This window comes from Mastomys coucha, unplaced genomic scaffold (genome assembly GCF_008632895.1).
Source record: "Mastomys coucha isolate ucsf_1 unplaced genomic scaffold, UCSF_Mcou_1 pScaffold20, whole genome shotgun sequence".
In the NCBI taxonomy this organism is placed as follows: domain Eukaryota; kingdom Metazoa; phylum Chordata; class Mammalia; order Rodentia; family Muridae; genus Mastomys; species Mastomys coucha.
Window position 1 is genome coordinate 77,269,197 of NW_022196903.1, and position 24,211 is coordinate 77,293,407.

Below are 24,211 nucleotides of genomic sequence, written 5' to 3' on the forward strand. Positions count from 1 at the left end.
GCAGGAAGAGAGGGTGGGAGGAAAGAAGGAAGGGTCTAGAATTATTAGAACCATTAACTATTAGGCCACTGCTTTCACATCTGAATCAAACAAAATCATCAATTAAAGGTCTGAAATTCTATCCTTTATAAGTTACACTGATTTAACTATGGAGACGGTAGTCTAATTTATAAAATGTTCACTGAAACAAAAAAAAAAGGAAGAAAGAAAGAAAGAAAGAAAGAAAAGAAAAGAAAATAGGACCTTAAAATATTCCAGGTGCAGATAACAACATCTACAGGCACTTCCAGAAGCAGCACTTGCCCCCAGGGGGTCCCAGTCACCCAGGCAATCCTCAAGATTTGACCTTACTTTATTCTAATGTAAAGTCAGTTGCTAAATCCCACTTGCAACAGGAAGTTTAGTTAGTTAGTTTGTAAGATGCCCAGCAAGAGTGCCAATTCCTTTGGGAGGCAGAGGCAGGTGGATTTCTGAGTTCGAGGCCAGCCTGGTCTACAGAGTGAGTTCCAGGACAGCCAGGGCTATACAGAAAAACCCTGTCTCGACCCTCACCCCCGAAAAAAAAAGAGTGCCAATTCCAGTGTTCTTTATAGTCCAGAAAATGAGGGTCATTAACCATACCTTCAGTTTCCAATGTGTGAGTTTATTCATTATATAGCAAGCAAGACAGAAAGCAGCAAATGGCAGACAGACAAAAACAGCGGATAGACATCCATCACATCCAGTATTCAAAACATGTCAGAGACAAAGGCGAAGCATGACTGAGAGCAAAGGCAGTGGCAGCGTGTGGGAGCTTTCAAACATCCGAAATAAACTGACTGCTGAGGTGGTCAGCTGGAGATCAGGATTGAGCTTTCCCTCCGTGGATGAGCTTCCCCATGGCTGACCATCTGGCTTCCCTTCTCCCTGCAAGCGTCTTTATATCATTGGATAAAGAATTGTACCGTCTGTTGGAAATAGTTCACCTTCTAGCTAAGATACAACATTGTACTTCTGGGTCGCTTTGCACCTCTCCCAAACTCCGACTCAGAGTTAAGGACCCACACTGCTCCAGGAAAAGTTGTTTTGGAAAACATTTCATTTTATTTTTTTTTATTTTTTATTTTTGGATTTAAATAAAATAATATTGGCTGCTGGCAACCTAACCTAGCTCCTCTGAAAGATCAGCAAGTGCTTTTAATTTCTGTGCCATTCCTCCAGCCCTTGAGAATCTCTAGTTTGTACCTCTGACGATCTTAGTATACCCTTTCTCCTTTGGTTTTCCCAGGGCACACATATCCTCCAAAAGCACAGGGCAGGGACCCACTTCTCCCAACCAGGCTTTGCTCCTGGTGTCTACTGGGTAAACTCTGGAGTGCAGAGCTGCAGGTTTACCCCATCATCCCTGGCACCTTTTTGAGACAAGATCTGGCCTTGTAGCCCAAGCCACCTTGGAACTCTCTATTTTCCCGTTTCCCAGGAAAAGCAGGGTGGAGTTGCTCTGCTTCGGGCAACCTGTGTGACGTACCTGCTGTCCATTATGCTGCTGCTCCGAAGAGGACGTCATAATTTGGTATGTGGAATCGCAGAGGGAGCTAGTTGTTAATACTACTTCAAATACAAACGCGCTGCCTGTACACTTGGCACTGGGCCCTGTTTCCTATGAGCAGAGATGGAGACAATCCATTTCCCAATTGCACTTTCCATTTCATCTCTGTGATTCCAATCGAGGCTAAGCCCAGGGTGCAGAGTTTCCAGGGTAGCAAACTTCGTCCCTCCCTTGAGTCCTGGCTGGGGCCAAGGGCGGCAAAGGCGCCGCCCAGAGGGCGGGGGCAGGGGTGGGTCGCGTGAGACGCCCCTCGAGTCGTCGTTCCAGTGCGGGTACACCTCCTAGGAGCCACACCACTCCGCGCAGGACTGGGCCCTTGGATTCCAGAGGGCGCCGAGGGAGGAAAGAGCAGCCCCGCTCCGCTGAACAAAGAGGCTCGAAGCAGGCTCCCAGCCCCGACCCCGAATCCTCAGATCAGATCAGGTGGGCGGGTGCGCCGGCGGGTGGGCGGTGTAGAAGCTCGGGGATTTTCTCAGCCTTCCATGCTCATCCTGGTCTGGGCGATCCTAGTACCTCCGAGTTGTGGAGCCATAAAGTGATCGCGAACTACTCCGAGTTTTTCGCAGCCTCGGTGGGCAATGTGGACTGGCTTCGGTTCTGTGTGAATCCGGAGCGCAAGGAGGTCATCGTCGACGACAAGGTAAAGCTGGCAGCATGCTACCAGAGACTGAAATTTCCCAACACCGAACCAAGTACTACCCGTAGAGAGGCCACCTGATGAACTGCCGCTGGGTAGCCCCAAAGTGACCTTTTCTATGTTGTGGTCCTAATAATCAACTCGTAGAAGGTCCATTTGGAAGCAGAGAGGTGGGGGGATAAAGGGCTATGAACTCCTCCAAGGAACACAGGGAACCAGGAACCCAAGACTGAAGGCGGGGTTGTGGGCTCCGCCCCCTTGCTGAGCCTTTTCCTATGCTCTCCACTCCTCAGGGCTTCACAGCCATCCACTTCGCAGCTCAGAAATGCCAGCTTTCCTGTCTTAAGGTCTTGATAGAGGAGTACAAATATCCTGTGGATCTGCCCACCAACAAAGGCCAGACGCCCCTGCATCTGCTCATCCATAAAAACAACAAATCGGGCATCCTCCCCTGCATTGACTACTTGCTCAAGAAAGGGGCAGCCATCAACTCGTGAGTCCTGCCTCCCCAGGCAGGTGGAGCCTTGTAGGACCGGAGGAGGGGTTGTGAGGACAAGGATTCGTGCCTGGAGAAGGCAGTCAGGAGGAGCACTTAGTGTCCTGGTTCTTGAGAATGGGCATGCCGAGAGGGCAGACCCAATCAATTCACAGAATCTTAGCTCAGGCAAACCGGGGGTCTGCAGGCAAGTCACTCCCGCCTCTGAGCCTCCGCGGTTGGTTCCCACACTGGGGTGTGTACACAGTGGGGCCTCACAGACGCCACTGTGGGCTTAGGAAACGATGGTCCCAGGTGTTTCTAGTTTGGCGCTAAGTTGGGGAACTGACTGTCTTCGATTGAGGTGAGGATGGATGTGCCTGTCCTACATCGCTTTTGTGATAAAGGAGTTGGAGTTACAGGCGTTTGTGTGCTGGGAGCCAATCCCAGGTCCTCTGCAAGGTCACTACACTCTCTTAACCACTGAGCCATCTCTCCAACCCTACCTTTATGGGAAGGAAAATGTATACCAGAGTCTGTTTTGTTCACCCAGAGTCCTTATCAAGCATTCACTATGTGCTAACAAGCACCATACTCAAGCTGGGAACACAGCCACAAACACAGGGAACCAACCCCAGTCCTCACAGAACTGACATTCTAGTGACTGGACAGTTTGCTAATTGCAAATGTGTGAATGAATGACCACAATTCCAAGAGCTCTGAAATAGGTGAAATCACCGACCTCTAAGGAGGTGACTTTTCCTTCTTTCTTCATCATTTTTAAAAACGTTCTTGTGTAATCCAGGCTACCCTCAAACTGGCTACAACAGCCAAGGAGTATCTTGAACTCCTGATTCTTCTGCCTCTGCTTCCCCAGTGCTAGGATCATCACACCTGGTTTGATATAGTGCTGGGGATTGAACCCAAGCGTCAAGGATGCTAGGCAAGCAGTCTATCAGAGGAAGTGCATTTACAGCCCCAGGAAGTGGCAAAAATTGCAATCTACAGAGTCTGGGGAGATAGCTCAGAGGATAAAGCACTCACTGAGCAAGTGTGAGGAACTGAGTTCAAATCCTCAGCATCCATGTAAATGCCAGTTGGGCATGGTGACCTCCTGTATTCTAGCCCATGGAAGCCAGAGTCAGGAAATCCTCAAGCAAGATGGCTAGCTTAGATTAGCTGATTCAGTGTGCTCTGAGTTCAAGTGAGAGACCCTGCCTCTACATATATGATGGAGGATGATAGAGGAAGATATCCATTGTCAACCTCTGGCCTCCACCTCATTGGGTATATATCCATATGCATCCCTACACACATGTGAACATGCATACACACCACACATATGAAACTTAACTTCAACTTGTGGACCAAGTGAGCTAACTTTGCCAAAAGCCAAGGAGGAGCCAGACTTGATAGTACATATATCTATTCGTACACTCAGCACAAGGGAGATGGAGATGGGGATCAGGGATTCAAGATCATTTTTGGCTACATTACAAATTCCAGATCAGCCTGTACTACAAGAGACCTTGTCCCAAAAGTTGCTGAGATTGGTGGCTTTGAAGCTACCCAGGGCACTGTAGTTCCTAGCTGTCATATTCAAACACATCCTATACTTTTCACTGCTCATAGAGTCCGTCCCTCCTCCTAGAGAAGAGAATCGTGAAGCCCTGAGAGGAGCAGGGTATGGACAGGGTCCCCCATGGTGGTGGCAGAGTGGGCCCTGGAAGTTGGCTTGCCTGCCTATCTAATGCCTGTATCCTTCCCTTCTGCCCTTTACCCTCGGTACACCTCACAGGCAGACACACAATGGCTCCACACCCCTGCACCTGGCTTCCTGCAATGGCCTGCTGGGATGTATTAAGCTGCTGGTGCGGAGTGGAGCCAATGTGCATGCCCAAGATGCCGCGGGCTTCAAGCCCATCGACTACTGCAGACTATGGAACCACCGTAGCTGTGCCCGGTGAGCCTGTACCAACCACACCACTCCCACTTCCTCTTGCAAGGTCCTTCTCCGGGGGTTAAGCTTCTAAGAGGGGGAAGGCTGAGGAAGCCAGGTGGCAGTTGGGTAAAGTCTGGGAAAGAGGTCCCAAGTAGGATATTGTCAGCATGAGTTTTGCCTGACCTCACCCCCCTTCTTTGCCTTCCCCTGTTCTTCAGTCAGGATCCACATCCATCAGACAATTTTCTCTTCTCCCTCTAAGGGACCCTGGGCAGTGGGATGGGGTGCTTTGCTCTTCTCTGCTCTGGCAATTCCTCCCATCCCATTGGCCCTCAGCACCTCACCTCAAGGGGAAGCACAGTTCCTACAATCTGACACACCCTCACCTTGGTGCCAGGTTCTTGAAGGATGTCATGTGGAAACATGATAAGAAGATCTTTGCCCAAGAGATGAAGAAACTGAAGACCTTGAAGGAGAAGCTGACCATTTTGGAGTGTCGCTACCTGACTGATTATCAAGTAAGGGGGAGTTCCTTCCAGGGCTGGGTTCTGCTGCTAAACTAGGTCCTTCTTGCCATGGTTAGAGGAGCAGCTGGAACACTCCCTCTCAGAGGAACCCCTACCCCCTGCCAAATCCTCCCTTATAAACCATCCCTTTAGGCCAAAGGTCTTCTCCTGTGCCAGAAAGCAAATGCAGCCTGAATTATGGGGTATTCAGAATCCGTGTTAGGCATTGACCCTCTAGGATGAGCATCTCTAACAGAACTAGACATTTCCTAACACTGGAGTGCCTACTCATTAAAAGAGAACTCCTAACAGATACCCTAACTTCACTGTACACTAGGCTCCTATTAGGTCCCAAAGCAAAGTGTGGTCCTCCATTCAAGGAACTCAGGTGCAAGGGAGAGGCAGGTTATGCACCTGTGGGGAGGGATGCCAACAAGGTATCTTTGAAGACTGACAGGCATCTATCCATATGGAGCAAGGAGTGACAGGCTCACAGACAGAATCACTGTGAGGAATACATGGGGCACTCAGGAGCACTTGTGGAGGCAGGAAACAGCCAATTGGGGGATCAGGTATAAGTTGGGTGCACCAACAGACTAGAGGTTTGACAAGGGTCCAGACCAGTGATGGGGCAAAGGTTTAGCTGATCTAATCATAGAGCATAAAACACTTAAAACAAAACAAGAAAATTAAGGCTTGGATTCTTTATTTTTGTTTTGTTGTTGTTTTTTGTTTTTATTTTTGTTTTTGAGACAGGGTTTCTCTGTGTAGCCCTGGCTGTCCTGGAACTCACTCTGTAGACCAGGCTGGCCTCGGATTCAGAGATCCACCTGCCTCTGCCTCACAAGTACTGGGATTAAAGGCATGCGTCACCATAGCCCACTCAAGAACTTGGATCCTTAAGTGACTCCTACAGTGGCCACAGGGCCCTGCCATGATTGTACTCTTCCAGTTGTCCCCACTGTGCCTCTCTAGTCTGTGTCACCCAGCCCTTGCAGCTATCAGGCTTTCTGTTGACCCTAACCCTACTCAGCAGCCCCCGCAGACCTCCACTCAGGATCTCTTGTTGGCCTCAATGGGACCACACGACCACTACTCTTCCACTGGCTAGAATAAAAAGCAAGCCACATACTGCCTGACTTGGGACTGGGCAAGGCTGAAGGAATTAGGACTCCTGGCTTAATCTAATCAGAACCTGCCTTGAGCTGGGTCAATCTCCAAAGCACCTGATTACTTAGCAGCTGTGTGGGAGTGAGACAGATAATAGGGCAGGGATATTTCCACACATGTAGAAATTCAGTGCAAGTGGTGGTAAAGACAGAACTCTGGCTAAGTCCCGACCACCCAGTCTTGCAGCCAGGCACTCTGTCCTCCTTAAGGTCACTTCCCAGAAGTCTGTGCAACTTCATTACTTCCAACCAATGCCAGGCCTCCCAGGCCCCCAGAAAGGATTTTTCTGGGGTCAAATCAGAGAACAGGACTTTCCACTGAGGCTGGGGCTACCTCTAGGGAAAGGGTACCTTCTCTCTGCAAAGCTGAGGTTGTCTCTATGTCTGTCCTCAAGCTGGAGGTCTCCTATGAAAGTCTTTGTCTCCTCCATAGCCTAGGCACTCAGTCAGAACAGGCGATGCCTCTTCCATTAAAACAAGGCTCACCTAAGGCAGCAGGGAAAGTAGAGCTGAGGTTTCCCAGGGTGAGAGCCACAGAGTCTCCTGCCCATAAATGCCACTGCCCCATGCCCTTCATTGTTGCAGAAAGAACACCAAATTCTGAGAGAGGCTCATTTTAGAAAGTGGCTCCAAAGCAAGGCGCTGGCCCGGACTCTGGGCTCTGCTGACTCCAAGCGAAAGGCTGCTGTCCAACCTCAGACATTGGCCTCCAAGACTTTAGGATGCCCGCTTGCTGAAAGCTTCCATTATCCATCTGTGGAAGCTCAGCTGAAAAGCTTACCCTCACCCGTGGTACCACCCAAGCCCATCTACAAGCAGACCACCATCAGTCGGCCTAAGATATGGAACTGTAGTGCTAATCCTGCCAGGTCCCCTACCACAGACATTGGCTACCCACAGGGTATACGCCTGGGTGTGCACCCAGAACCCTATAAGGAACATGACTTCTGCAGATTCCTGGAGGTGACTCGAAATAAACTTGGGGGTGCATGCTTGCGCACAGTGGACCGTCAGTTGGTGACACCTGTACCCCAGCTGCCTTTTGAGATAATAGCCCGGGCGCTGTACCCAGGGACTCAACCCTACAGGATGAAAGTGCCCCAGGGCTTGTATCCACGTGACATACTCAAAGTGCCTGAGAAACGGCATTTGGGAGCTACTTGTACCAATACAATGGCCATGAGCCTACGTAGGACATTTGATAAACCCTTCCTTGCTTCCCTGGAAGCTTGCCAGGCTCGAGTGGCCCCACCCTCCAAGTGAGTTCTCACATAAAGTTGTTCTGGAAGCCTCTGGTGAAGGTGGAAGTGTTCAGATTCATACTGTGGCTAGAAATGTGGTAGGGTTCTAATCCCCAAGGGCAGAAGCCACCCCTAACTATCCCTCTTCCCAAAAGCCCACTCCTCCCTTTACAAAGAAACTGACTGGCTCCCTGGGGTGTGTACATCTGGACAGAGCACAAGGTTCCAAGTAGAGGGCTGGTAATGTCCTGGGACACAGCTATGTGAAAGTAACCCCTGGTCCTCTGGTACCTTAACCTACCCTAGCACTCCCAGGGACAAGGCTTCCAGGACAGGATACTCCTAGACATTCTGCCATGTGTTCTTCCTGTCTGCTGCAGACCCTGCCTGGCAGTGGGAACAGCTAATACGATATCCCGTGCAGGCTTCTCTGCCTATGCTCCTTGCTCATGGCCCCACTGGGGTATGTGAAGCTACAGTTCCACGAGGCTGGGCAGCACTTCTGCTGAGAGAGGAAGACCTGTGGCTTGGATGTGAAACCTGTCCAGGAAGCTATCCTGGACCCCGATGTGCCCTGGTCACACACTACAGCTCACTCTTTAAACAAAAACGTTTATTGAGTGCTTTCCATGGGCCAGGTGCCAAAGTCAGGTAGTTGATAATACAAAAACCCAAGGGCTTTCCCTGCCCACAAGGAGCTTCCAGTCTAGTGGGGAGACAGACCATACCACAGGCCAGTGAGCCTAGAGGATCTGTGTGGCAGCTGGGGTTAAAGGAGGAGAGGGGACACTCAGGGCTCCTTGGAGGAAATAAAATCTAAGAGGAAAAGTGGAAGGAAGGTTATCAAAGCAGCTAGAGCCATGGTCTCTGTGTACAGGAGGCTGGGGCCCAGAGCCTCACACACCATACTAAGGAGTCTGGACTTTATCCTGAGGGCAGTGGAGAGCTGGGGAGAGTTGGGGGCCAGAAAAGACTTAGCCAACTGTGCATTTTTGAAAGAAACCCAGCCGGTCAGAGGAGAGAGAAACATAGGAAACTGTCAAAACAAAGGTGAGAGATGACAGTAGGGTGGCTCAAACACAGAGATACCAAGAATAGATCAGATAGACATAGGGCAGAAGAGAAACAATATCCTGCCTGGCTCTTGAACCATCAAGAGACCAGGGACGAGGTACTGCAAAGAGCAGGTGAACAGAGCAGATGCTGAGCTCAAATTGTCTCTGTCCCAGAAGGCAGCGGAACTGTGGTTGAGTTAAAATGTAGCTGGGGCTGAAGGTTGGCCCAGGCTTCCCTCACAGCATCCCTTAAGCCACCAGCACAGCTGCGCTTCCTGAGGAAATCCACAAGACAGCCAAGGAGCTCCTGTGCGCGCACAGGGCAAGAAACAGTCCTATATAACAGATACTGAAAGGACAGAGGTAAAGGGACAACAGCCACACCAGGGCTGAGAAACGTGAGCCAAGAAGCAGACCATTAGCTATGCCAGCTACTCCAAGACCCGGCCGGTGATCTGTGACGAGTCGACCGGGGTTAGCTTGGGAAAGCTCCTGTCTGAGCAGGATGAACGAAGATAAAGAAGTGGGCAGCAAAGCAAGTGAGACCAGCCTGAGCCCACTGGAGGGCAGCAGCCCATGTCCTATACCTTCATCCACTCGAGTGGCAGAAAACAGGTCTGGCGATCTCACCTGTAGCTGCAAAACAAATTCAGAGAATAGCAGGCCAAGACTCGAAAGAAATGTAAGAGCCAGTGCCATGGAGGATGCATAAGAAGTTCACGAACTAGGATCTTGCCCATGCCTTGTCCATCTGGGCGCCTGCCAGACTCCCTGTGAGGTATGAGATTCGGCCGTGGGGAGGGGGAACCTTCATTCCATAGACTGCTGAGCCCCTGCAAGGCACTGTATGTAGTTGGAGTGCAAGGTCAACAGATGCTGGTCTGTGCCCAGGATGAGGCCCACCTTCTTAGAAGACAGAGCTCACATCCCTCCAGGAGCCAGAAGTGCAGGTGAGTGAGGCCTGGGTGCTCTGAGCGACAGCCTTTCCCAGTCCCATTTCTCAAGAAACAGGCCACAGCCTAGGCTGCCTAGAAGCCAATGTTTATTTTTTTCGTTGAGCCTGAGATAGAATTTACCAAGAAATCGCTCCTTTTTCTCAAAGGAAGACATAAATAGAATATTGTAGACGGTCTGCATCTCTAACCCAGCCATAAACCTTCTACCCCCTCCCCCTCTCTGGACTATCAGAGTCTGGGGAAGGAGACATGGAAAGGAAGAGAAGCCTCGGAAAAATGGCCTCTGCCCACCCATGCTCTTCTCTGGACCCTTCCCACTTAGGGCCATGAGAATCCCTTCAGAAGGGCAAGAGCCAGAAGAGGAGTCCCTAGAGCAGGCTAGCCCAGTCTAGGCAGAAGGTTAGCAGGCAGAGAAGAAGATGAACTCCTGGGGTGTTAAGGCAAACAGTGCCACCTAGAATCTTTATTCAAAAAGGGGATCGGATCAGCATTGGACAAGACCCACATTTCCACAGCGAAATGCACTTTTCCTGCAAGTGCCGACCCTCAGCTCCTCCCTATGGTCACCTGCCTGAGAACTTGCTGTCAGTTCTCCAGCGTCATACTTGCTTCCCTGCCTGCCCCATCTGACCAGACCCAGCTCTAGGGAGGGGAGGGCTGGGGACATAGCCTCCTGGCACAGCAGGCTCTGCTACCCTCTCTGGTGCCCCTGGCAGCATTCAAACCTCCTGAGGAGGGTGGGCATGGAGCTTCAGAACAGAGGGGAGGGAAACCTGGGCTGGCAGAAGACACCCTCCAGGCTCCCAGAGTCCCAGGGGCCTGGCTCTATTGGTCTTGCCCCCCGCCTGCCCTCCCCAAAGGGTCAATATATCTTCTGCCGACTGGGTAGGATGGCCTCTTTGATGAAGGAGAAGACAACCAGGATGCCTAAGCGCTTGCCTCGCTTGCCTTTGGTGAAGTAATTGGAGACCACGTCATCTGTAGAAACACAGGCAGGGAGATGAGCATGCATATGCATGCATGTGTACGTGTGCGCAACTCTTATCACCCAAAGCCCCAGGGTTTTCTCACAGGGCTGGTGCCATTCCCCCACCCTATCCCTGCTGACCCCCCGCCTGACCTAAGAAGCCCTTCCTCACCGCCTGGCTGCATGGTGGAGGGCAGGACATTCTCCCCAGCCGAAAGTGACACGAAGAAAGCAAACGGGATTATCCACAGGCAGAATGTGAAGTAGGCCAGGACCTGGTGACAGGAGAGACTGAGAAGGGAGAGCCCCAGGGTGCCCCAAAGGCCCACCCTATCCCTGCAGGGGCTAGCACTCAGGAGGCAGGACTCTCGGACCCAGACTGCTGGAGTAAGGAAAGTACAGCTGTGTGAATGCAGTCCCTCCCCAAAGGGACACTATTCTGGGGGGGCAGGGCACGTCAAGTGGGAGGAACCCTGGGGAGGTGCTGATGGTGCTGGAGCTAGGGGGTCCTGCCTTGAGGCCTGGCTCACACAGAGGCCAGCCTGGTGCCCCTTCTAGACTTGAAGATGACCCTACTGAGGCACCCAAAGGACACACTAGGGGAAAGCAGTGTCCTCCAACCTCGCCAAAGGGATCCCTTATGTTCTTCAGACACCCTGCCTTCCAAAATCATTATGTGTACTTGCTTTAAAAAAAAAAAAAAGACAGGGCTGGAGAGATGGCTCAACAGTTAAGAGCACTGATTACTCTTCCAGAGGTCCTAAGTTCAAATCCCAGCAACTACATGGTAGCGCACAACCATCTGTAAAGGGATCCGATGCCCTCTTCTGGTATGTCTGAAGACAGCAACAATGTACTCATATGCATAAAATAAACAAAACAAAAGCACAGTTCCTGAATGGAGTCGGTTTTGGATCACAGCTACAGTCACAGAACAAATCATGTAAGTCCCTTTACTCCCCCGTCCCTGCCACAATGAATATGTGCTAGACACTGGGTACGTCTTACCTCAGAGAAAGGATAATATTCTTCCGCAAAAAACTGAAATGCCAGGTAATGGTTCACCACCACTAGCCCTGTGGGGATGGAGAGTCTGGTCACAACGTGCTCACCAAATCCAGAAGGCTCCAAAAGCGGGGAGCCCTGGGTCTCAGTCTTGACACCCACTCACAGCATGGCTCTGGGCCAAGGGCACTGCCTAGACCCCAGTCCCCCTCTGTTAAGAATGTGCTCTCAGCTCCAACCTCCTCACTGCAGAGAACAGCAGGAACTGAGTCAGAAGGTGGACTGGAACAGTCTGGCATGTTATAAAACCAAGGTTTCCTTTGTGTTACATATACTCCATGATCATGCCATTGCTCTCCCAAAAACAAGGTTCAAGAAGAGGACATGGGTAGAAAGAACACACACCACAGCGGAATCTGCTTCACACTGCACACAGCAGGGAGAAGGCCTCCTCACAGAGACCAGGCACTGTCAGGGTTCCTTGGAAAGCTAGGATGGGGAAAAACACCAACCTATACTGATGTGCTCTGGTCCCATACACTCTTCCCTAGTTGCACGAGTTCATGAAAAAGAAAAAAGGGAATGGGACAGCTGCTCAGAGGTCCAAAGCCCTATTTGCCTCCACGGCAGAATGAAGGGCAGGCACCAGAAAGACCGTGTCCCCATACCTACGTCACAACTACATGTCTCATTTCTGCCCTTTACCATGAAGACAGCACTCTGCCACACCGTGCACAAGGCTAAGGGACACTGAAGCATAGATGGCACCGGGTGGCGACAAGGTACCTCAGAAAAACTTCCCCAGGCATCCAAAGGGCAGGCCAAGGGAGCAACATAGGGAGCCAGAGAAGCCTTCTGGTGGCCAGAGCTGTTCTCTGGGAGACCTACAGGGGGCCTGGTGCTGAACAAACTCCTGCTGAACAGATTCTGAGGCTAAAATTACAGCTGACATTGACACGCCCCAGACTCTAACAATCTACCCTTCTATGGATAACATTCAGATTTCCCCCTAAATTCAGAAACGTCACTCTAAAAGAACGCCCACACCACCTGCCATCTCGACCCAGTCTACATCGAGGAAAAACAGCAGCGCCAGTGGCCAACCACTTTCTAAAACCTTTCTCACAAACATCTGCGTGCATCTGTGACCAACGAATGAACCAACTGGGTCTAACAGAGTCGCTCAGGGATGAGAGAAGACTTTCCAAGGACGGGAAACTGCTTTTCTTCTTTCCCAAGCCCTCTTCCTAACTTGACTCTTCCCTAATGAGAACTAGGCCCTAGGCAGAGACAGGCTCTGGGGTCCTCAGGAATGGCTTCCCCAAGCAGTGTGGCGGCCTGCAGGACCTCAGCAGTTTCGCAGCTGCTCCCCTCAGTATCCCCATCAGGTCAGTGTCTGGGACAGAGTGCCCACCTCTAGTCACGTCAAATCCTCCCTGTTCGTCCCCTCTCACCGCATGACAGGATGAAGTTAGGCGACGTCAGCATGATGAAGGGGAAGGTCTGGAGAAGGCCAAAGTAGACGAGGTTGGTGAAAAGGCCCACACCTATCATGCTGGTGGGGAAGCGCTCAAAGACGTAGAGGCCGATCAGCACCGCTGTGGAGAACTGAAATAGGCAGAGGCACTCGCTCAGGGGACTGACCTTCAGGCCTCCTGGACTGCCAGCCCCTGCCTGCTCTGCACAGTGTTACAAATGCACTTTGGGAGCTGGTGAGATGGCTCGGCAGGTAAGACTGCTCTTCCGAAGGTCCTGAGTTCGGGTTCCAGCATGGTGGCTCACAACCACCTGTAATGAGATCTGACGCCCTCTTCTGGTGTGCAAGCGGGGCTGGAGTGAGTTCAATTCCCAGCAGCCACATGATGGCTCACGGCCATCTGTACAGCTACAGTGAACTCATACACATAAAATAAATAAATAAATCTTTAAAAACAAAACAAACAAAAAACCCAAACAAATGCTCTTTGGTTTTCTTGGTTCATAGAAACCACACTCAACTCTCAAAAGGGTGGTGTCTCTGAAGGTCACTTGGGAAACATTTTTGACAGTGATCCAAAGTAAGGAAAAAACCATTTTACACAGCACTCCACCAAACACACACCCACACGAGTGACAGAGCACAAACTCAATTTGTCTGCTCTAGTCTTTCCTGTTATCGATGTTTTTGGAGCTGGAGTTGAGGATCTAACCAAAGACCACATGCATGCCCACACCCCCATGCCCTATCTCATATCTTCCTTGAATGCTAAGCATGATCTACTGAATCAATTATGTAACTCAGTAATGAATCTAGCAGGCAGTCTGAGAAAGGCTTCAGTTGTCAGTGATGAAAGGTCTAATTGCTATACCGACCACACCCACAGACTGAGCCAATGAATTGCCAGTGGCCCTGTCTTTACCACAAACTACAACCCCGGGCTATGTCGAGAGTGAAAGTAACAGCCGACTTTAGGTGAGTGAAAGGTGAACTTTTCTGTCCAAAGGCATTCTCACAGGCACCTCGGCCTTCCTCACGGCAGTGGAAGGAAACCTTAGTACAGCCTCCCTGACAGGGACCGGGACCAAGTCTTCAGGAAAGGAAACCTCCCCTAAGGCAAGAGAAAGGGCCAGGCATGCTCCCTTAGGACAAATCACACTGATTGGAGAGAGGGCAATAACTAAGCATTACAAACTGCCTTATTGTCCCTGTAAGTTCTAAGCCTGGACTGGGATTGGGGATCTGGTGCTGGAGACAGTGGACACAGTGTGAGATAGCCACATGAAAGCAAAGCCATGAATACCTGCCATCGAAATATCTGCACTGTCACCTTAAGGAATGGCAGTAGGTTGTGAAACAATGCCACCCGAAGCTGGAGGGCCAGGGGTGATCTGGACCCAGGAGCGCAGATTGCAGGGCAGGGAAGAAAGAGGGACACCCTCAGATCCTGGGTTCTCAGCACCAAAACTGTCCCAGCCCAAACAGGCCCCACGTCCTGCTTCTGATGTAGGGCAAGCAAGCCCTGGGTGACTCCAGGGAAAAGTGGCCACTTACCCAGATCATGTATTTGATGATTCTGCTGGTGGCCACCGTGTACTCTTCTATCAGCTCTGCAAGGTAGTACAGTCCAGCCGCTGGGTAGGAGAGGGGGGGGTCACAGGAGGGGACAAACAGGAAGAGATCAGCCAGGGACACTTCCACCAGCCTGCTCATCCTGTAGTCCCCCACCAAGCCTCCCCAGACACCAGGAAGTCCGGAACAACCAAAGCACCCCTGGGATGTCCTTCTCATCTGCACAAGTAGAACTTTGCCAAGACAACTGTAGAAAGACTGGATTTGACCGCACAGCATAAAGTTAACCTCTGTTCCAGGAGCCTTAAACTCCACTCGTCAATCAACACCTGCAGAACACTTAGTTTACAGGCCGGGTGCTGTACACTAGCACACAGCCGGGTGAGACAGACAGGGGCCTTCCCCCTGCCCCAGCCAGAGGGGACAGTCAGAGTGGGGAGCCCAGGGCTCCGAGAGCCAGGATGCGTCTCGGGAACCAAGCATCCCCACCGGAAGGTTCGGCGGAGGTCCAGTAGGACCAGCTCCGGGTCGTCAGCGCCCAGCTGCAAAGAGCAGCAGCGGTTGGCGGCTCAGGGCACCGGGAAGCACGCGGCCCGGGTCAGCGCTCTCACCGACGGCCAGAGTGATGAATGCCACCTGGATGAACAGCGACAGCCAGCTCAGCACGTACATGAACCACATGGCGCCCCCCGGGCCGCCGGGACGGGCCTGCGCGGTCCGGCTCCCGCGACACTAAGCGGCAGCCGCCGTGCTGTCCCCGCCCCGCGGACGCCGAGAGGAGCGGGGCGGAGCGCCGCGCCCTTGCGCTCCCGCCAAGCCCGCGAGCGCCGCTAACCGGCTCGGAGGATGGAAATCGCGGTGCACTGCGCGCCTGCCCGCACAGAGCCCAGCTTGATTGGGACCAATCTTGGCTCAAGGTTACTCCGCAGGGCCCTGGATCCTACTTTTCTGTGAGAGGAAGATTACCTTATCTCAGGTCACACTATAGGAAGCCACATAGTCTGGAATCCCAGATGCCTTTAAATGGTCACTTTCAGCCCTAACTCTCCCTCTAGGCTGAGGTCTTTTGCAATACAGGTCTGCACTTTTGCGTGGGGACTAAAACAACAGCTAAGCACTGACTGTACTTGCGACAACCCAGGCAATTGTTTGAGAGAGAACCACCTAGTGGCTGACACAGGCAAGCTCAACTGCCTCTTACCTCTTAGCTCAGGCTGGCCTTTGAACTGTTAACTCTCCCATCTCCAGCTCTCAGTTGGTAGGATTTCAGATGTGTGGAATCGCCATGTTAGGGCAAAAAATAAAACTTTTTTTTTTTTTTTTTGATTAAGGGTCTCTATGTAGTCCTGGAACCCGCTATGTTAATCAGGTTATCCTTAAACTCACAGAGATCAGTCTGCCTCTCCTTTATCCCAAGTCCTGGAATTAAAGATGTAGAAAAACACCATGCCAAGATCTTTTCTTTTTTGAGACAGCCTTATGTGGCCCAGGATGGCCTTAAAGACACTATGTAGTCTAAGATGGCATTGAGATGCTGATTTCTTGCTTTAACCTACTGAGTGCTGGAGTCATGGGTATTTTATGTAAGGACTAGGTAAAATATTAAGGCCCAGGTAACTGTTACCTTCCCAGCCTGCCATTATAAGGAAACTTTCTCCTGTTTCAGCAGTTACTAGGAAACTTTCTAATGCCAAGATTGATTACATATTCTGTGATGTACTGTGCCCTGGGGAACCAATCACGATAGAAGTCAGTAGAAATGCTTTCTGTATGGTTACTCACAATAAGTGAATGGATCTGAAGTGACTACCCAACAACACTTTCTGCACCTGTGTATAAGCTTCTATGGTATGTGCTGTTATAAGCTGCCCCTGTGATGAACCCCAACATTAAGAGATAAAAGAAACTATTTAAAATAAGACTTCCATTTTGGGGCTGGCGATATGGTTCAGCGGGAAAGAGCACTGACTGCTCTTCCGAAGGTCCTGAGTTCGGATCCTAGCAACCACATGGTGGCTCATAACCATCCGTGATGAGATCGGACGCCCTCTTCTGGTGCGTCAAAGGCAGCTACAGTGTATTACCCGGGAGCGAGCAGGGCCGGAGCCAGCAGGGCCGGAGAGAGACTTCCATTTTGAGTAGGGGTGAAGTAAAGTTTAAGTTCCCAAGACCTCCCTGGGAACTGACTTCCTAATTGGCAGAAAGAGACATGTACTTGGGCAACTGACATCCTGGTTGGCAAGTTAAGATATGAATTTTAGTCAAAACAAGTCCCATCCTGGTAGATAAGTTATGACATGAATATTAGACATGGCAAGTCCCCTGTTACTGTTGAATATCCCAACCAATGGGAGTAGGACTAGTGTATAACAAAGACATTTTCCTAAGGAAATCCCCCAGTCCTAAGTCCTGATTGGTGAAATAACATGGCACAGATGTTTGCAGTTTGGGGCTTTAAAACCCTGCAGGATCTTAACTTGGGGTCATGGTTTGTCTCCTGAGCCTGAATGGTCTCCCTGATCGATCAGTCTTGGGGTGTGGTATTCAGTAAACCATTCCTAGTTGACCAAGATTGGTGTCTGAATGGTTTGTGTGGCAATTCCTAGACCTCACAAGGTATGTGCCACCATCTCATACAGAATCATATTTCCTGATTCATAAAGTAAATACTCATTCTTTTTTTTTAAAGATTTATTTATTTATTTTACGTAAATGGGTACACTGTTCCTGAACAGATGGTTGTGAGCCTTCATGTGGTTGTTGGGAATTGAATTTTTAGGACCTCTGCTCGCTCCAGTCAACCCAGCTTGATCCAACCCAAAGACATATTTATTTTTATACATAAGAACATTGTAGCTGTCTTCAGATGAGCCAGAAGAGGGCATCAGATCTCATCACGGGTGGCTGTGAGCCACCATGTGGCTGCTGGGATTTGAACTCAGGACCTTCAGAAGAGCAGTCAGTGCTCTTACCCAATGAGCCATCTCATTCTTAAACAGAAAAGGAACTGGGCCTGGAGAGATGCTTCAGTGACTAAGATCACATATTGCTCTTGTAGAATGTTGGATACAGACCCCTTACCTGGATGTCTCTTTGCAGAACCTGTTTGCTTCAAGATAGGATGTTATGTTCTGCGAGAAAAAACAACCTGCCTTTTGCAGCTTGGCCCATTTGCAGGTGGCGATGAGTCAGCCCCAGGTGGGGGTTTCCTCCTTGTGTTTTTTTATCCCCCCATGCTGCTCAGTATAAATTGAGCAGAGAGGAATAAAAATTGGCATTCTTCCTTGACAAGTGACCTGTGTCTTCTGTTAAATCCCCCAGGCCTACACCTTATTTATGGTACTGTGACAGCACGGGCGCTGTCAAGTGGAGGTCCCACCGAGATCAAGAAGAGAGGAGCCCACCAGCGAAGTGGACGGACATATTGGGTGACTGACGATAAAAGTGAACTGAAAGTGAGTTCATCAAAGCTGTAAGTAAGGAAAAGGACTGCGCCATGGGTACTACGAGCTCTTCTTCGCAGCTTCAAGATCAGATGATAGCTTTGCTAAAACAACAGGGCACAGGTATTAAAGCAAAAACAGCTAGAGAGTTAATTCTGAGGGCATCAAGAAACCCTGGTACAAAGATATGAATCTCTAAAGGGGGTTGACTCCAAGTTCCTGAGGAACATGTGCTTTGCCAAGAAGCACAACAAGAAAGGCCTGAAGAAGATGCAGGCCAACAACGCAAAGGCAGTGAGTGCATGCACAGAGTCCATCAAGGCCATGGTGAAGCCTCAGACCGTCAAGCCCAATATGCCAAAGGGTCCCAGCTGAAAACTCAGCCGTCTGGCGTTCATTGCTCACCCCAAGCTTGGGAAGAAGATTCGAAGCTACTAAGGCTCCGACAACCAAAGCCCAAGGTTCAAACAAAGGCAGGGGCCAAAGCTCCAGCTAAGGCCCAGGCTTCAGCTCCAGCCCAGGCTCCCAAAGTTGCCCAGGCCCCTGTGAAGGCCCCATAGAAAAGGCTCCTGCCAGTGTGAAGACAGATGGACTGCTGTGACACACCTCCCCACACACTGTTTGCAGATGACCAGTGTCCTATGCTGTTTTTACAAATAAACTCGAGACAAGATCTGTTAAAAAATAAATAAGTAAGTAAATAAAATAAAATAAAAATCTTTTAAGTGCATAAAAATGCTTCATGGAGGGAGGAAATGTATATGTGTCCTCTGATTTTTCTTCAGAACTGAAGAGAAAGGAACTTGGGGCCCCTGAAAGCTGAGCGTACCCACCTTTCAATGTGCCTGCTAGAACTGGTATACCAGCTGGGTGCTGCCATTTCTCCTGTGTGAGAGCCCCAAAACTGGCCTGGGCAGCCAGGGCTGAAGACCCGAATTTCTTTTGATAGCGAGAACGTCAAGCAGGAAGAAACAAAAAGTAGTTTCTTTTTTTGCCCCCTCCAGTTCAACTTCATACCACAGGGCTCTGGAGCCCTGGGGACCAAGCAGAGCAGGGATCAGAGCAAAGGGGCCCAAGTCTCAATGTGAGGGGGGAAACAGAGAAAGGAAGGGGACACTAAATGCCAAGGACTCACGCCAAGAGGAAAAGACTGAGAGGTTGGAGGCCACCGAGCGGATGCCGACTTAGTCAGGAGCAGAATCCACTCAGCATTATGTACCCATTCCAAGGTTGCACCCACCCCTTCACCTTTCTCCTCTCACGTTTGTGACTGAATGTGTGGAGGGAGGAAGGCAGATAGCCCAGTCCCATCTAGATCTCTTCCTTGGAAATCACTGCTGAATGATTTCTTGGCCCTTTGGCTAAGATCAAGGTCAGAAGATGCTAAATGCTGGCAATTCCCAGAGTCTAACTCTGTGCCAGATATGGCCCAAGTGACTCAGATGAGCTGACCCAGTTAGCGTCACATCTAGGGCAGACGATGGTGCAGTTACTGTCTCTGTCTCCCAGACAAAGAACCAAGACATAGAGACTTTGGTTCCCATCAAATCCACAGAGCTTGTACCCAAAGGAGCCAGGGCTTGAATCTGGGCGGCTTGGCTGCAGAAACCATGCGGTTCCCCCACCCTACCCCCTCCACACCAGCTGGTTCTGCCTTATGGCCTCCTGTCTTTCAGTCCTGCCTCAGCTCCAGGCTTTGTCTCCCCTCTCTAGCTTTCTCTTTGTGAGGATACTTCTCACAATTCTCACAGTTCTGTTTCCTTACACTGTGCCTTTAATAACTCAACTTGTGACAGAGTCACACATCCACTGGGTCTAAGACATGTAACGTGCTTGGGACTAGATTTCACCTTATTAAGAAAGCTGGGGGGAGGTAGGATGGAGGAGAAACTGGGAAAGGGAATAACATTTGAAATGTAAATAAATAAAATATTCAATAAAAAGAAAGAAAAAAGAAAGGAAGGAAAGAAGGAAGGAGGGAAGGAGGGAGGGAGAGAGGAGAGAGGGAGAGGGAAAGAGAGAGAGAGCGCGCACACTAGCAAGCAAGTTGGGGTCGTGGAGTCATCATCCTGATATCAAAACCTCTTAGTTGGAGCTGTCCTTCTGCCCTCTAGTGGCAATCAGAGGAGCAGCAGAGAACAACAGCCAGGAGTGGTTTCCTGACCTCTTCAAAGGAGTTTTGAGGGACAGAGATTTTTTTTTTCTACCATACCAGTCTTGCAGTGAAGGCCAGCTAGGGAGGCGTGATAGCACCCACCACACACACAATGCATACACTACTTGTGGACAGGATTCATTTTAGCAGTTTTTCCAGGCTGCATCAATGGTATGGAGAGAGAGAGAGAAAGAGAGAGAGAGAGAGAGAGAAAGAGAGAGAGAGAGAGAGAGAGAGAGAGAGAGAGAGAGAGAGAGAGAGAGAGAGAGAGAGAAGCTGACTGACTCAGAGGTCAGACACCAGCAGAAAGAGCTGGAGAACCAGGCTCTTCTTCCCACACATGCCTGAGAGACTGTCAGCTCTAGGACTCCCAGAAGCAGCATGGGGTGGTGGGAGTCATATGCAGGTGTGCTCTACTCTACTCCGTGACAAATACATACTGTTCTTCTAATAGACGACCTCTTGGATGGGGGACAAGTTCTCCCCGTGATGGTCCATGAAGCGAGCAAGCTTATTGTCTGGTATCCTGTGCAAACTTACTAGAGCACAACCCCAGAAAGGGATAAAGAGCAAACTAAGAGAGCTTTGACCACTGTGTGGTGCACACAGGTGATCCGTGGTCCATTTGTCCAAGTTACCTGATGTACCAGTCCCTACCCCTGTCCCTGTCACATGTTAGGGCTGTGAATTGAGGGGCTTTCTAGGGAAATGTACTCAAAGATTCTAGATCATTGTTCAAGTGCTGTCTTCTAATGTGCCAGGCCCAAAAGAACTATGTGCAGAGGTGCTGTGGTGGCTTCAAAAAGAATGCCCCCCACAGGCTTATATATTTAAATGTGCACTCCCCAGTTGGTAGAAATATTTGGGAAGGATTGGGAGTGTGGACCCATTGGAGGAGGTGTGTCACTGGGGGTGGGCTCTGAGGTTTAAAAAGCCCATGCCATTCCCAGTTAGCTTTCCCTGCCTCGAGATGTAAGCTCTCAGCTACTGCTCCAGAGCCACACCTGACTGCCTCTTGCATTGCTCCCTGCTGTGGTGGTCATGGACTCACCCTCTGAAACTATCGGCCCCCAATAAACACTTCCTTCTATAAGACGCCTCATGGCGGCTTATCACTGAAGAAGAAAAGGGACTAAGACAAGTGCACAGGATTTGAGGGGGAGTGACAAGAACCCCTCAGGGGAGAATCAGACCCTAACATGTTGTTAAAGGAAAGTTCTAGAGACTGAGAGATCTCTGAAATGAAAGAGTTTGTGAGACCATTACAGCCCAAAGCCAGGAAAACAGCACCAGCCCCGGAATATTTTCCCTCAGGCACTAGCTGCAGAACTAGTTGGCAGTTAGAAACATCTGTCTGTGTTAGAGGCATAGCCTGGCCTCTCTCCGGCTTCTCTAATAAGCCAGGTTTGACCACTGTCCTCAATATGCCAACTGAAGAGACAAGTGGTAGTGAGAAGCAGAGAAAGGAGACTTATTCCATGTGGGAAGGGGAAAAAATGGTGATACCCAACAACCCACAATCCCTCTTTCAGGGGACAGACGTGAGGTCTAAGTTTCAATGGAGGGCACTAGAGGAACAGCTCTGGAGAAAGTGTGGTCCACCCATCACTGAGCCTTCTTCCCTGTCTCAGCTCCGGTGTCTCCTGCAAGGCAGTCTGGCAGGCTGTTGGAACTGTGGTGGCAAGCTCCCGCTCTGAGTAGCCTCAGCTTCAGCCCTGTCCTTCCAAGTGTGAGACTCTTTCAAGAAAGTCAATTTTCTGGAGTCTGTTGTCTCAGTGCTCTGATGGCCAAAGTGAGGGGCAGAAGTATGTCTTGAGATCTTTTCTCTTGCTAGGATGGCTACCCCAGATCTTTGATCATGAGAACCTGAGTGCTGGTGAGATAGTTCAGTGGGTAAAGGCACTTGCCTCCGAGACCCATGACCTGCGTTTGATCCTTGGAATCCACATGGTGGAAAGAAGAAACAAATCCACACAAGTTGTCCTTTAATCTCTCCATGTGCACTTTGGCATGTGCACATGTGAGTACACACACATATACACACACACACAACACACACACACACACACAAACCAAATGTAATAAAAACTTTTAAAGGAAAGAAAATCTTAGGAAAGAAAGGTGAAACTGTAAATCCTCAGATCCTTAGGGGAGGGGAGGGACAAGAGGAAATCAGGCACATTTTAGGGACTGGAGGACACGACACAGCAAGGGACAGGAGAAAGTGTCACATAAGGAGATGGTACCCTGGTGGTCGTCCCCTTGGGAGTTTTGCCTGCTGCCTAAAACTGTTAGCTGGTTTCTCTTGCTCTTCTGGCCTGTAACTGACTTTTCTATTAGCAACACACAGAGAGAGAGGGAGGGAGGGAAAAAGGGAGAGGGGGAGAGGGACACCATTGGTGGGAGAAGCCTGGCTGGTGCAGACACAGAGCACTCCTCTTGAGAAAGCCTCCCCAGTCAGGCTGGCAGAGCCATTCCCCTTCATTCCCCTTAATTCAAGCAGCTCCAGGTATCCCCCTGACAGGAAGAAACTCAGGGCAAGAAGAAAAGGTGGGATCCTTTCTCATGAAGAGAAAGAAGAGGGGGTGTTGAGCAGAATGGAGGATGGAGACCCTGTTCGTCTGCCTTCTGCCTTTCTAGTGCTGCCCAGAGTCAGTCTACACATGACATACTGCAGATGACATGAGGCCTGTGAGGAAATCCTTCCCCTGTCCTAAGTAGATAGGTCCAGTATTGACCCATTGAGACTGTACAGAGAAAGTTCCATGCTGTGTATCCAGCATGTTCCAGGACTGCCTGGTGTTTTCAGCCCCTCCTGACCAACACACACCCTCTTACAATGATGGTATTCTCTTAAACCCATTCTACAGCAAAAGAAGCTGAAGCACAGAGAAACTGGGTATGGTGACCTCAGGAAATCAGACTTTCAGTGCTAAAACTATGAAAGTCATCAGCAAGCTGGGACAAGATGGTTACCCTAGCCCCTGCATCTTCCTTCCACTGTCCTCATCTTCTTTTTTTTTATTTTTTTTATTCATACTCTGTACCCCAGGCTGGCCCCAAATTCACTATATAACCATATGTGATGAATTCCTGATCCTACAGCCTTCTGTATGCTGGGATCACAGAAGTGCACCACCAGGCACAGTCATATTCTTTTTCTTTTTAAAAATATTTTTAAGGATTTATTTATGCTATTGTCCTGAATGTTTTGTTTTCATATATATGTGTGCACCACATGAGTGCCTGTGGAGATCAGAAGAGAGCATTGGATTACATGGAAATGGAGTTACAGACAGCTGTAAGCTACCATGCAGGTACCACGAACTGAACCCAGGTTGTTTGAAAGAACAGCAAGTGCTCTTAACAGCTGAATCATCTCTCCAGAACCTCATCTCCTCTTCTTCCTCCCCTCCTCCTCTTCCTCTTCTTCCCCTCTTCTACTCCTTCTTCCTCTTCTTCTTCCCCTCCTCCTCTTCCTCTTCTTCCCCTCTTCTACTCCTTCTTTCTCTTCTTCCTCCCCTCCTCCTCTTCCTCTTCTCCTCCTCTCCCTTCTTCTTCTTAAAGAAAAAAGTAAAAAGACTAGGTCTCACTGTATAGCCCTGGTTGGCCTCTAACTCACTTTGTAGGTAGATCAAGCTGGCTTTGACCTCACAGAGATCCACCTACCTATGGGTGATGGAATGAGAAGTGTGTGGCACCATGCCTGGCCCAGTCACATTAATAACCACTGAAGTAAATACAATAATACAGTGCCTTGGAATGTCCTCTCTTCAAATATTACACACACACACACACACACACACACACACATGGTTTTCTGGAGTCTTCTTCCACATGTACACATACCACCATCTCTCTGGAACTCCTCAAAGCAAATACACTCCTCCCTCACATGCCTCTGCTCTCTTTTGTTTGCAGTTGCCGGGTCAGCACAGAACATCCTGACCACATATCATTCAGCCAGGTGCACAAGTGTGTGATGGGAGGGATCAGGATCAGGATTCATCCAAAAGGGAGCCG

The 24,211-nt window shown here is 49.9% G+C and overlaps 2 protein-coding genes across 3 annotated transcripts; one reads left to right on the plus strand and one right to left on the minus strand.

Moving 5' to 3' along the window:
• The first annotated feature begins 757 nt into the window (after window positions 1–757).
• On the plus strand, window positions 758–7,614 carry Ankrd53 (ankyrin repeat domain 53). The gene is made up of 8 exons (XM_031384036.1): window positions 758–829; window positions 1,460–1,541; window positions 1,765–2,011; window positions 2,099–2,228; window positions 2,519–2,718; window positions 4,499–4,663; window positions 5,040–5,160; window positions 6,903–7,614. Exons 1-8 carry the CDS (start codon window positions 758–760, stop codon window positions 7,578–7,580), a joined length of 1,695 nt encoding a protein of 564 aa, XP_031239896.1. The 3' UTR covers window positions 7,581–7,614.
• Window positions 7,615–8,154: 540 nt separating this feature from the next.
• Tex261 (testis expressed 261) lies at window positions 8,155–15,403 on the minus strand. Of its 2 annotated transcripts, none has more exons than XM_031382323.1 (6): window positions 15,202–15,403; window positions 14,573–14,652; window positions 12,996–13,149; window positions 11,545–11,612; window positions 10,709–10,811; window positions 8,155–10,547 (listed from the first exon to the last, which is right to left on the minus strand). In XM_031382323.1, the coding sequence occupies exons 1-6, from the start codon at window positions 15,269–15,271 to the stop codon at window positions 10,432–10,434; spliced, it is 591 nt and encodes a 196-aa protein (XP_031238183.1). In that variant the 5' UTR covers window positions 15,272–15,403; the 3' UTR covers window positions 8,155–10,431. The 2 variants fall into 2 exon arrangements, with proteins under 2 accessions (XP_031238183.1, XP_031238182.1); XM_031382322.1 differs by lacking the exon at window positions 15,202–15,403 and adding an exon at window positions 14,782–15,072.
• Window positions 15,404–24,211: the final 8,808 nt, after the last annotated feature.